The sequence below is a fragment of the Chroicocephalus ridibundus genome, chromosome 20 (assembly GCF_963924245.1).
Source record: "Chroicocephalus ridibundus chromosome 20, bChrRid1.1, whole genome shotgun sequence".
Classification (NCBI taxonomy): Eukaryota; Metazoa; Chordata; class Aves; order Charadriiformes; family Laridae; genus Chroicocephalus; species Chroicocephalus ridibundus.
The window spans coordinates 5,241,757-5,254,116 of NC_086303.1; the positions used below are offsets into that span (position 1 = coordinate 5,241,757).

The 12,360-nt window shown below is 54.0% G+C and overlaps 1 protein-coding gene across 1 annotated transcript; it reads right to left on the reverse strand.

Moving 5' to 3' along the window:
* Positions 1-2,421: 2,421 nt before the first annotated feature.
* On the reverse strand, positions 2,422-11,593 carry RAB29 (RAB29, member RAS oncogene family). Its single transcript, XM_063356618.1, has 5 exons — positions 11,442-11,593; positions 9,788-9,859; positions 7,846-8,027; positions 6,577-6,698; positions 2,422-5,898 (listed from the first exon to the last, which is right to left on the reverse strand). The coding sequence occupies exons 1-5, from the start codon at positions 11,563-11,565 to the stop codon at positions 5,781-5,783; spliced, it is 618 nt and encodes a 205-aa protein (XP_063212688.1). The 5' UTR covers positions 11,566-11,593; the 3' UTR covers positions 2,422-5,780.
* Between the last annotated feature and the right edge of the window lie 767 nt (positions 11,594-12,360).

Consider the following 12,360-nt stretch of genomic DNA (forward strand, 5'->3'; position numbering starts at 1 on the left):
TCCCCGCGGGGAGGGGAGGGGGGCGAGGACGCCCCACACGCTCAAGCTGCTGTGAGCGGCAGAGCGGGCCCGCCGCGCTGCCGGCAGATTCGCCACCGCCTTCTCCCGGCCCCCCCCCGGCGCCACCGCCGCCCCGTCCCGTCCGGCCGGCACCGTCCCGACACCGCCGGGATCCGGCCTGGATTTTTTCCTCCACGAACTGAGAGGGGGGTGGTCGGCGGGGCCCGACCCGCAGATTCGCCGCGCGGGGCCCGGCGTGGTTTTGGAGGGAAAAGGCGGGGAAGCGCCGCGCCGCCTCGCAGCGGCCCCGCGGGAGCGTCGAGGCCCCCGCGGCGCCCTCCCCGCACCCCAAGCCGTGCCCATCCCCGCTGCCCCGCGGCCTCGGGGCCCGGCCACGCGTGGGGCCTACAGGGCCCCTCCGGCTCCCCTCAGGGGAGACCCGCCGGTGAGGGGCGGGAGCGGGGTCGGGCCTGCCGGGGCTTAGGAAGGGAGGTTAGGGCCCGGGCGGGTGATCCCCGCCTCCTGCGGCAGCCCCTTTGTCATGGAAGCGTGTTGCCATTCAGGGCAGGGCTGCCCGGGAGGAATACACAACCCGGGGGGGCAGGGTGTCTGTCGGCCACCGGCGGGGACAGCCGGGGTCACACCGGGTCCCGGCGGCCCCATCGCGTTTATGGAATCATTGTAGAATTTACTGCGTCAACCCTTCGTGCTCCAACACCTGGACTCAAACTGCCCCTCAGTGCCCTGACGTGAGCCCCCCAACAGATGAGATCACCTTGTGTGATGGGATTTATCATAAATCTACACACTTTTAATAGTTTTACAGCACATTGCTTGCTTTCTGTTACACCGATCAGCCCTAGATGCGATGTGAAATACTTACGAAGAAATGCAGAAAATAAATTCCATTTATTAATTAATTTTATTATTTTTCTGCATCCGGCTCTGGAGCCCTCAGCACAGGAGAGACACGGAGCTGTTGGAGCGGGGCCAGAGGAGGCCCCGGAGATGCGGGGAGGGCTGGAGCCCCTCTGCTGTGGGGACAGGCTGAGAGAGCTGGGGGGGGTCAGCCTGGAGAAGAGAAGGCTCCGGGGAGACCTTCCAGCCCCTGCCAGTCCCTCAAGGGGCTCCAGGAAAGCTGGGGAGGGACTCGGGATCAGGGAGGGGAGCCATGGGACGAGGGGGAAGGGTTTTACACTGAAAGAGGGGGGATTTAGATGAGATCTGGGGAAGAAATTCTTGGCTGTGGGGGCGGTGAGCCCCTGGCCCAGGTTGCCCAGAGAAGCTGTGGCTGCCCCATCCCTGGAGGGGTTCAAGGCCAGGTTGGACGGGGCTTGGAGCAACCTGGGCTGGTGGGAGGTGTCCCTGCCCAGGGCAGGGGGTGGCACTGGGGGGGCTTTAAGGTCCCTTCCAACCCAAACCATGCTGTGATTCTATTCTCTGATGATCAGTACTGATTTCATTACCACCACCACTTCTCCCTGTACTAATCAACAGATATAAAGAACATGCACAACTTATGCAAAGTCCATAGAATCACAGAATCGCCTACGTTGGAAGGGACTTTCAGATCGTCTAGTCCAACCATCAACCTAACTCTGACAAAAAGGGAAGGTTTGGGATTCTTTAGACTTTAGATTCCCTAGAAGCCCCAAATTACTCATTTTGTTGAGAAAAGGAGCTGCTTTTGCCATGGAAAAATAAAATGTATTCCACAGTCCATTAAAATGGCAGCTTCTGCAATGGCAAGTCACTTTTGCTTTGCACTTAAATGTTGAGAGCAACTCATTCCTCAGTTTTATTAAAAACAGTACTTACAAACACTTTTTTTTATATAGTGGCTTATCTGAGAAGACTGGTTTGACAGTACAAATATGGTCAGCTTTTACCTAACTATAGGAGTAATTTGAGTTCATTTAATGCCTTGCTTGAGCTTAATTTGTCTCCTTTGGAATTACTGCCATTTTTCTGATCAATTCAAATGTGCCCCGTCCTTCGTGCAAGTCAATACTCATGAAAATCAAGCTGATCAGGAAAGAAAGAGGGGCATTCAGAGCGACCGCCTGCCCGCGTAGCCAGCCCCAAAATACACTCTGTGAATTAATGAGCCATAAGGAGGAAGGCGTATTAACAAACCACCACATCAAGGAATTCTTTTCTTTCTCCTCTTAGCTGGATATATTGGATTAAAAGCCACTACGACTGCGAAAGTTTTGCATGCTTACATCCCGCTTGTAGGTCAGTAAGACGACAATAATTGAGACAGGAAGATGTTTCAGTGAAAAGGATCTAATTTGTTTTGCTGGCAGTTCACGCCGTACGCTTTATACATACCCCATTACCGACAGCAAGACTGGTTCTAGTTTGAACTTGTGAACCCCGTTGTTAGGACTGTTGAGACAGGAAAACAACAACAACAACTACTACACAAGCAATATTAAACTTTTATTGCAAACTTTTGCAATACTGCATTAGTTACTGATTGATACGGAGGAAACCTCCCAGCAGTTTCTTCTCTTTATAGTAACATGATAATACTGCAACTTTACAGTAATCGGAAACCTGTCTCTAAAATACTTCTGCGTAACTGCAAGCAATTAAAAAAAAAAAAAAAGGCTAAGTTTCGATATTGCTGACTTATTTCTGAACTACAGTCTGCCTTCCTGATTTCCAATTCTATTGCAGTGCAAATTTCCTGCTATGTGGCCCCACAGTGCGCTGGCATCAACATACAAAATGCACCATTCAACTTCGTGTGGCTTTGAGTCCCGTGACCACAAATTAAAATTATAGGAATGAAAAACAACACCACGTGGAAGAGTGAAATAGGTACAGTTGGCCCAGAGTCACACAGAAGGTACAAAGTCAAAGCAGGCACTGCAGGAAGGAAAATCTTCATTTGATGAAACGCCTTCATTTTCAGACCAGGTCATTCCTGACGAAGGCACCAGTGAAGCATCACAGTAAGGATGAGGCTTTTCTGATTCATAGGTGAAAGATTCTAGTTTTCATCGGTCTGTGTGAACAAGACTTCTCTTTGTTTAAAATATTTCTTCGAAACTGCTTCACTCAAGTTGCCTTTTCCCTTTCAGTTGTTTTAAAAACAGGAATTATTTCAGCTAGCACGAGCTGGGCACAATCCATTTCACAGGCGACCGCCCTCCACACCCGGCCTGTCCCAGCAAAGAGCGTGTTTGGACGGGGCTTTTGAATCAGTTTGTTTTACCAGGACTAAACCAAGGGGGTTCTTTTATTATTTTGTTTTGCTTTTTTAAGCATCTTGTGTGCCACAGAGCAAGCTCAGAGAAAAAAACACACACATCTGCGGAGGGAGGTCGTTTTCCTGTCTGGTTGGGTTTTTCTACCGATCTCAAGCAACGACTCAGGCTCGGGTTTTTGACACGCGTCTCCTGTGTCTACTAAGATGTTAACAAGCAGTAAGCAGTGTGGAAAAAACCTCCCCAGGGCATACACCGGTACCGGAAACCACTGGGCAGAACAGAAATTATGTGTAATAGAAGAAAAACCTCCAAAGATCTTCCTTTGGCTTTTTGCTTGTTTCTGAGAGGCACTTATGAAAAAAAGAGGTCTGGATGAAGAGGTCCAGACGCCAAAGGGGCACTGGGACATGCAAAAGGTAGGAAGATGCTTTCCCGCCAGATGCGTGGCCCAGCAGCGAAAGAGGAATTAGACATTGTCCTTTCAGTGCCGAGCTCTTACGGACTGGAGTCATTTGTTGGTCCTGGGCAGAGATTTTCACCGCCTGCCTCGGCTTCTCCATCCATAAGGAGCTCTTTGCTGAAAGGCTTTGAGGGGCACATACAGAAATCAATAAATAACACATGAATCTTAACGGTTTCGTGACAGATCCTTAAAAAAATTAGACCCTTCTCCCCACGCTCCATAAAGAACTAGAAATAGTTACAGGATTAAAAAAAAATATTTTTTTTTCTTTTTCTTTAACACAATATTTAGGAAGTAAAATTCAACAAGACGGTTCCATTTTCCTGCTAACCAGTTCTACGCATTTCACGTGCTTCTACAGTGGATCCAATGGCACAGAAAAGGGTATATCTAAGCAGCTACAAAACCAAATTTGGCAATATTTGCACAACAGAATCCTAGCCCAGACATTTTAGCTTTTAATTAAAATAGTGGAACACAACACTTGTTCTAAATTTCATAGCCCTTACTGTTTACTTATCGATCCTTTTCAACTCCAGAGAATGAAAACTCAGAATTTTCTGTGCTTAGTGAAGGCAATCAGTTCCTGTTCTTACCACCTTCTCCCTCCACAGATTGTATAAAGTAAGAAAAGGCAGACAGAAGGGACACAGAGAAAAGCAGTCCTAATTCAGTAGGAATCAGGACAAACCAATTTACAGCCCTGTTTTCAAATTAAACTACTCCAGAAGGGAAAAATGTCCCTGAAGACCACTCGTTCAAATCCTAAAAGACGGGCAAGCTGGTTCTACAGCATGGCAGGCTTATATCAAATGCACACAACGCTATGTAACTCCAGCCCTAGAGAGTGCGCTTCCTGTGAACTCTGCTGAGAGAATTATCTCGTGTGCTTTTGCCCATTTTTTGTTGTTGTTGTTGGCACGACCCGTTCTCAACAAGGAGTACCTGGGGATACGCGGGGGAAAGCGGGCATCGAAAGGCCCGCGGGCAGTGGTTCTTTTCATTTCCTTTCGTCCTGCAAACCCCTCTCTTCTGCGTCCCCCCGGCATCACTAAAACCCGCGGGTGGGCTTTCAGAGCCCTGCCTGCCTGCACCATCCCCGCTCCCAAATTCACCCATCGCTACGGGATCATTGCGGGAAGGCAATTCAGCGGCAATTGCAAAGCTGTTGGAGATGGGAGGATACAGGGTGTTCTAAAAGTGAAAAGGACCGTTGTTCTGTCGTACAAAGGAGTTTACAACCTATTCCTCACTCGGCTCTCGGTGCCCTAATAACGTGGCAGCAAGAACAGACAGGATTGTGCTAGCCAGAGGAAGAGCGAGAAGGAACAAACAGAAGGCAACTGGGCAATTCTTGGCCAAAAATTGAGGTCTCTGCTGTTAAGCCCCACAGTCAGTGCACAGGAAAGCCAGGGCCGCGCCACACCACGTCTCAAATTCACACTGGGAATGCTACAGGTCTGGGCACGTGGGACACCGTGCTGATCCGCAGCCGGCTTTACATCGTAAGGACAGCGAGTGGCAACGAGGAGATGTGCTGGTCTCTCCAGGACGCGTAAGCAGAGGTACGGAGCTCCAGAGCACGAAGGAAGGACTTTGCTGCAATCCCACGGTGGGAATCCGCAGGCGCAGAGAGACCGACCGCTTGGGAAGTCACCGCTTCGGGCTGGGGCCGCTGCGTACGGTGGGCACAGGCGGCGGGGAATAAATGTGCAACAATACCAAAAATATACCTTCGACATCCTTTGCCCTGCCTGAAACAGGCCATCACATGTCAGAAGGTGAAGTGCTCAAAATTTAAAAAAAAAATGAATCCAAGCCACGTGCTTGAACATGGGCCGTGCTACGTCACTGTCAGCGGAGCTTCCAGTTGCTGCTACGCTGGAAGGAAGAGGAATCTTCTCACTCCTCTCTTCTTTCCGCTCCTCACTCCAAGTCATTGCAGCAACGCTCTGCTGAGAACGAGCAGGCACTAAACAGAAGACAGTTCATGATCGTGTAAAAAAAAAAAAACCCAAAAAACAGTAACAGCCAGTTTAGGAAAAAAGTGATGATAATAATAAAGGACATTGCTGCGGAAGGTGTAGTCAGTGCATCTAACAGCAAGCCCAGCCTGGCGGGGACGTCTCTTTTATGTGAATGTAATCCCCGCTCCCGGCAGCAGAGGAACTTCCATCGCCAGTGGATGAGGACATCATCTTTTCGATCAGGACTCTGGAAGACAAACATATGTGAGTTTGCTTGGGTTTTTTTTTTGGTTTTGTTTTTGTTTTTTAAACCAGCAGCGTTGGGCCACACAGTTTCTCAGCGGTACAAAGAAGAAATCGCAGTTCATTCTAGAAGGACACAAAACTCTGCAACTTTAAGGACCAAACAGTCAGGTTAAGGAACCCCAGAGCCCTGCCAAGAGCAGCACTGCCACTACCCAGCAGCATCAGGGGACTCTGCAGAGAGCGGATAATTACCAACCTACCGCAACCACCTCCCCTCGGTCCAGTTTAGGACTGGGACACAGCACCCGGCTGCCCAGCCTCGCCACCGGCTGTGAATACCCAGCCTGAGACCTTTCAGAAAAGGCCAAATTCTCCGTCAAAGGACCGGTGCATCACAAAAGAATTCCTAATATCTTTGCAGAAGAAATCTCATCCTGCTGGTAGAGGCCAGAAAAAGCATCCCTGGTATCGTTCAAGGAATTTCTGTTTCCAAAAGCATGTCAGAGCTTAACCAAGGAGAGGAAAAGTTGTGACCTTTCAGAATGCAGCTTCCCTTCGGGAGATTTACTTGCACGTTATTGCTGCTATTTGTTACTTAACTGACAGCATCGCCCCTCACCTCAAAGACGTCTGAAAGAGGGAGTTAACTCCCAGATGTGTCACCCGTCACCGTGCCTACCTCATGGACTCGTTAATATTCTTGTTTTCCTTGACAGACGTCTCCACCCAGCCAGAAAAGCCATTTTCTTTGCTGAACCGATCCACTTCGTCTCTTGTCACTGCCCACGGGGAAAGGTCGCACTGTAAAGCAAGAATTGGTCGTTTTAAGTCTAGCCTTTTAATTTTTAAGCTGGGAGGGGAATTCCACGCCCCCTCGGCCATTTACTGCCTGTGTGCAGGCAGGAGGCAGGCAGCAGGCAGGCAGGACGCAGCTCAGCCCTTCGCGTCTCCCAGATGGGGAGCTGATAGAGGTCTCCGGGCAAGGTTCTCAATGGGATGTTGCAAGCAGCAGTACGTTTATCTCATCTGAGATACCGCCACACCTCAGCCAAGCACGCGTGGAATGGAGGTTCATCCAGCACGGGACAAGAAACCCTTGTCGCCCATCCAAAATCTGCCCGGCCTCCCGCAGCTCGGGAGCGTTCCCGGTGCGGTGGCACCGTGGCGGCCGCGCTGATGCCCAGGGGACGCAGGACGAGGCAGTGACAGAAGCTGTCCCGCAACAGCTTGTACCAGCGCGTACACTCACACAGATTCCCCTAATGCCGGCAAAACCGACACCTTAAAACAGCTACTGAGGTAAAGCATTACTGGCGGAGAACGGGAGAAGAAAAGCCGCTCTCCTGCCCACCCATCACGCTTTTGAGTCATCTCCGGTTTTAGGCTCTCTCAAACTGGGCAAGTCTCAAACTGAACCTGGAAGGGGCTGCTGAGCCAACGCTGGCACGTGAAGAACATAAAGGTAGTTTTTAAATGAAAGAAAAATAAGTCATTAAAAGACAGCAACCAATCTACACGGTGGAACCCGACACTGCGTCCAAATGAAAAGTAACTCCCTCCGGCAGCTCCGAACAGAAACTTCACCTGCAGCGTCATCCCCAACCTGCCCAGGCTGCTGCAAGTTAGAGGCCAAAATAGGAAAAGAAAAGCTTTACAATCCTGGAGCTACAGAGCTCGAGCTCCGACGGTACGGCAGAAGGCACTGCAGTCCGAGGGAAGGGCAGCTGTTAACGCCTCCTTGGTGCCACCCAGGCGTCGAGTCCTACCAGTGTCCTGGCTAAGGAGAATCCTTGCTAGAGAAAGAAAATTCAAGAGTTAAGGAAAGGACTTAAAAAGGCCACAGGCTACGGGACAGCTCTGGGCAAGGCTTAGTGCTAAAGGGGTCTCCTTCCAGTTTGCACTCCCCTACGGACACACGGACACACGGAGCCCCTCTAGAGCTGCTCACCTTGTTGGCCAGCAGCAGGCAAGGCACGGGGCTCCCGTCGGGCAGCATGAGTTTGCTGTCCAGGTCCTGCTTCCACTTCTGGCTGTTGCTGAACGTGCTGACGTTGGTGACATCGAACATGATGACGCAGGCTGACGCCTCCCGGTAGTACAGCCGGGTCATGGACGTGAAGCGCTCCTGCCCTGCAGGACCAAAACGGAAAAAAAAAAAATCCACCGCCCCAGAGTTACCATTCTTAGATTTGTTCATGCGAGTAACACGTACATCATTTTCTCAGCTGACACGAACAACCCCCACCTAAATCATGAGGAAATACGGGCACTGAGCTGCGTCCCGCCCGGGGTACCTCGGGATGCAGCCACAGACCTGGAACAAACTGGGCAGCTCTTAATCCCAACCCAGACACCCAGATGTCCCAGAAATATTTGCGTTTCTCCCGGTGTCACCATTGAAATTGAGCGTCCCCGATCACACTTTCACTCCCCGCCGAGCAGAGTCCCACCAGCAGCAGGGTGGCCTGGCCACCACCAGCTCCAGAGGGACCGTGCCACCAGCGTGGCCTCGTGCTGCAGCGTTCCAGCCCAGGCTCTCCAGGGAGCAAAAATCGATACTAAGAGAAACCATCACAACTCACACACACTGTTATTACTGCTTACAGCTCACGGCCTGCCTCCACTACCAAAAACTGCAGCCACTATCCAGCTGCGTGGTTTGATGGTGCTCGTGTAGACAGGGACACGCCACGGAGTGTCCTCACCGGGACACACCACGGAGTGTTCTCACTGCATCCCACGGGTCCGCAGCAGGGTGAAAAACAGCTTTTCTGACACCGCAGAGATTTCACCGTGGGCTCCCCTGCAGCCCCGGAGCCGGTCACCAGGCTTTCACCCTGAAGCCATCGAGATCTGAGCAGCTTGAGTCACCTCAAACCTCCCGGCCGTCTCCGCAGCCGTCCGGGGACTGTCGGTGCCTGCATCCCCCGCTGCTCGGGGCACGGCAAGAGCACCGTGGGCAACGTGGCCCCTCCACTTTCCAAATCTTAAATGCCTTTTCGGGGCCGAAACTGAAATCAGTCTCTTGCTGCAATCCTCTTGCTGCAAACTTCTCCTTCCTGTTCTCTTTTTAAGGATCCCAGAAACACGCCTCTGAGCAGTGAAACCGGAGGAAACCACAGCCCTGTTTTCCTCACCCCTTTAGATCCAGAGGTGCCATTTTAGAGACGCTACCACTCCGGCCTGTCCTCGGTCTTCTGCTGACGGGGACACACGGGAACCCCATTTCTCCGTGGGAGCGGGTGCTTCCCGCTCCCCTTCACCCCACCTAACGCTGTCCCCCGGAGCGTGCCCCGCTCCTGGCCACCCCGGGGGCACCCACGGCCTCCTCTGCCCACGAGGGCTCCCGAGGGATCCGCCGGCTCCGCTTGCACAGGGCACCCAGCAGCCGGGTCACAATTCCCGATCCCGACAGCCGGGTCACAATTCCCAATCCCGACAGCCAGATCCCAACTCTCCAGCCCCACTCCCGATCCCGGCAGCGCGAGGTCAGCGGAGCTGCTCCAGGCTCAGACACAAGGATCAGGCCAGAAATCAGGATTTTAAGAGGAAAGCTCGGAGCTGAGAAGTCCCACATCCAGCTACAAACCAGCCTGTTTCCCCGTTCGCTCTGTTCTGGCTTTGAAATCACAAAGAAAGGCTCAATAGGGTTTATCATCTGCGCCGCTGTGTTCTTTGCAGATGGGCTTTTGATTCAATATTGAAATTAGTACTGCAGACTGGAGACAGCACTGCAAACCAGAGCAGTCCTGCCCCTTGGATCCACAGGCTTTGAGGATTTATTTTTGTAGCAGACTCCTACTGAAAGAAAGAAAGGAAAAAAACAAGAAAAAGGGCCAAGCCACTGAGAGCTTTAGATTCTGCTCCTGAGCAGCTGCGTGTGACCATACCTGCGATGTCCCAGAGCTGAAGTCGTACTGTCTCCGATTCCGACCACTGGACCACCTTCAGAGCAAAATCCACTAGAGAATTCCACAAAAAAAGAAAGGAAACCTCATTAGTGGCATTCTGCACCGTGGGGCTTGTTCCTCAGCAGCCTCTCACCGTTTCCCAGCGCAGGCTTCAGCATCTCGTCCCTCCCCGGGATGTGGCGCTGGGCTTGTCCCTTCCTCAACTTCAGATTAGAGAGTTAATTAACACAACGAACGGAGCAGCGATCCTCCCCGTCTCACAACGCCCGTCCCAGGCTGCTGAAGGCCTCCCGAGCGGCGGCAGAGATGCTGCTCTGCAGTTCCTTGGGAAGGAGGGCGGCAAGGTGGAATTTTAAGGTGGAATTTTTCCAGCCAGGGCAGCGCTGGGCGGACCCCGCTCCCCCAAATCGCGGGGCTTTTCAAAATCCCAGCAGGGTCTGTAACTGCTGCCCGCTCGCAGCAGCGAGATGGGACGCCCCTTCTGATCCCTGGAGCTGGAACACCCGCACTAGTGACACCAACCGAGAGCTAAGGAAGCAGAAATTAAAACGGTCCGGAGTAAGAATTCCTCCTGCATGTAACCCTGAACAACCACAGGCAAACAAACGGATACTGGAAACCTTATTGCTTGGAGACCCCAACTCTAAATCCAGTAAAATGCTGGATTTGCTGCTGTTGCCCGTCTCTGCTCTGCGCTGCTTGAGCCCTTCAGCTCCACGGAGCCCCGTGTCCCCCTCGCACCCAGCGCTTTCCACATGCCACATCCCAGCTGAACCCAGGAGCAGAAAGGAAACCGCTGCCTCTTCCCCAGATTACGACGCGTCAGGTTTTCACTGCAGGGGGAAAACCGTCCAGCCACGCGGCCGGCCGTGCTCAGCGGGGCTGGAACTTACCGACGCCAGGAATGAATTAAAAAAAAAAAAAAAAAAGAAGTGAAAAAAGAAAACCATCCGCAGCTCTTACTGCTGGGAGCCACAGCGCGGGCACAGCCCAAGCACTCTGCCCCGTGGGATGTGGATTTTTGACGTTCATCCCCTCTCCATTCGCGAATAAGAAGATTTAAGCGGCCGTGCTCTGCCCCCACTAGTTTGGGTCCTCTGGGAGATTTACTGAGTAAAGCCTTGGCACCTCCCGCTCCTCGTAGGTTATTCATTTACACTGATGTTAAACAAAGAATAACCGATCCCGCGTAATCTTGTTCCCGGCCTCCTTGTTACAAAGCTGTTGTTTCCCCCATCATCTTTCCAGCTGCCGAGACTTCAGCGGTAGTTTCGTGCTGTTAAACGTGGAAAGAGCGCTGCTCTTGGCTTTGCCAGGGAGAGCTGGGGCTGTAACCTCCAACTCTTCGGGTTAAAGCTCCGGGGGGCGGCTGTTCCCGGGGGAGGAGGGATGGGGCACCCCGAGCCTGTCGCCGGGAGGGACAGAAGCCACCGGGGTGTCACCGAGGATGGGCTGCGAGCGCAGCGGGAGCCGCCAAACGCAGCAGCTTTCACAAATTCTTCCTTCCCCGTCCGGAGGGGAGGAGGGGGGCGAGCTCCCACGAGGACCCCCGCGCGGGGGGGAGTTTCACCGCGATAACCGCAGGAGCTCCCGGCCCTTCCGAGCCCCGGCGGAGCCGCGGGGCCGGACTCACCGCCCACCGTGGACTTGTAGTGCCGGTTGAAGCTGTCGTTGGCGTAGCGCTGCACCAGCGACGTCTTGCCCACCGTGGCGTCCCCGACCACCAGCACCTTGAACATTCGATCGCGCTGCCCCATCCCGGCCCCGGCCCCGGCCCCGGCCCCGGCCCGGTCATGTGAGGGTCAGGTGGAGGCAGCGGCGGAACCGCTGCGGGCAACGGGGCTGCCGGGACCTGTAGTCCGCGCTGCCCCGCACCCCCGGGCTCTGCTCCTGCACCCCCAGACCATGCCCCCTGCACCCCCAGACGCTGCCTTCTGCAACCCCTGCACCCCCGGACCCGGCCCCCTGCACCCCCAGCTTCTGCCCCATGCACCCCCGGACGCTGCCTTCTGCAACCCCTGCACCCCCGGACCCGGCCCCCTGCACCCCTGCACCCCCAGGCTCTGCCTCCCGCACCCCTCGACCTGGCCCCCTGCACCCCCAGGCTCTGCCCCATGCACCCCCGGACCCTGCCCTCTGCACCCCTGCACCCCCAGGCTCTGCCCCATGCACCCCCGGACCCTGCCCTCTGCACCCCTGCACCCCCAGCCTCTGCCCCCTGCACCCCTCGACCTGGCCCCCTGCACCCCCAGGCTCTGCCCCATGCACCCCTGGACCCTGCCCTCTGCACCCCCAGGCTCTGCCCCCTGCACCCCCAGACCCTCTTCTATGCATCCCCGCACCCTCAGGCTCTGCCCTCTGCACCCCTGTACCCCCAGACCCTGCCCCCTGCATCACTGCACCCCCAGACCTTGTCCCCTGTACCCCCAGACCCTGCCTTCTGCAAGCCCTGGACCCTACCCTCTGCACCCCTGCACCCCCAGGCTCTGCCCCATGCACCCCCAGACCCTCCTCTATGCATCCCCGCACCCTCAGGCTCTGCCCCCTGCATC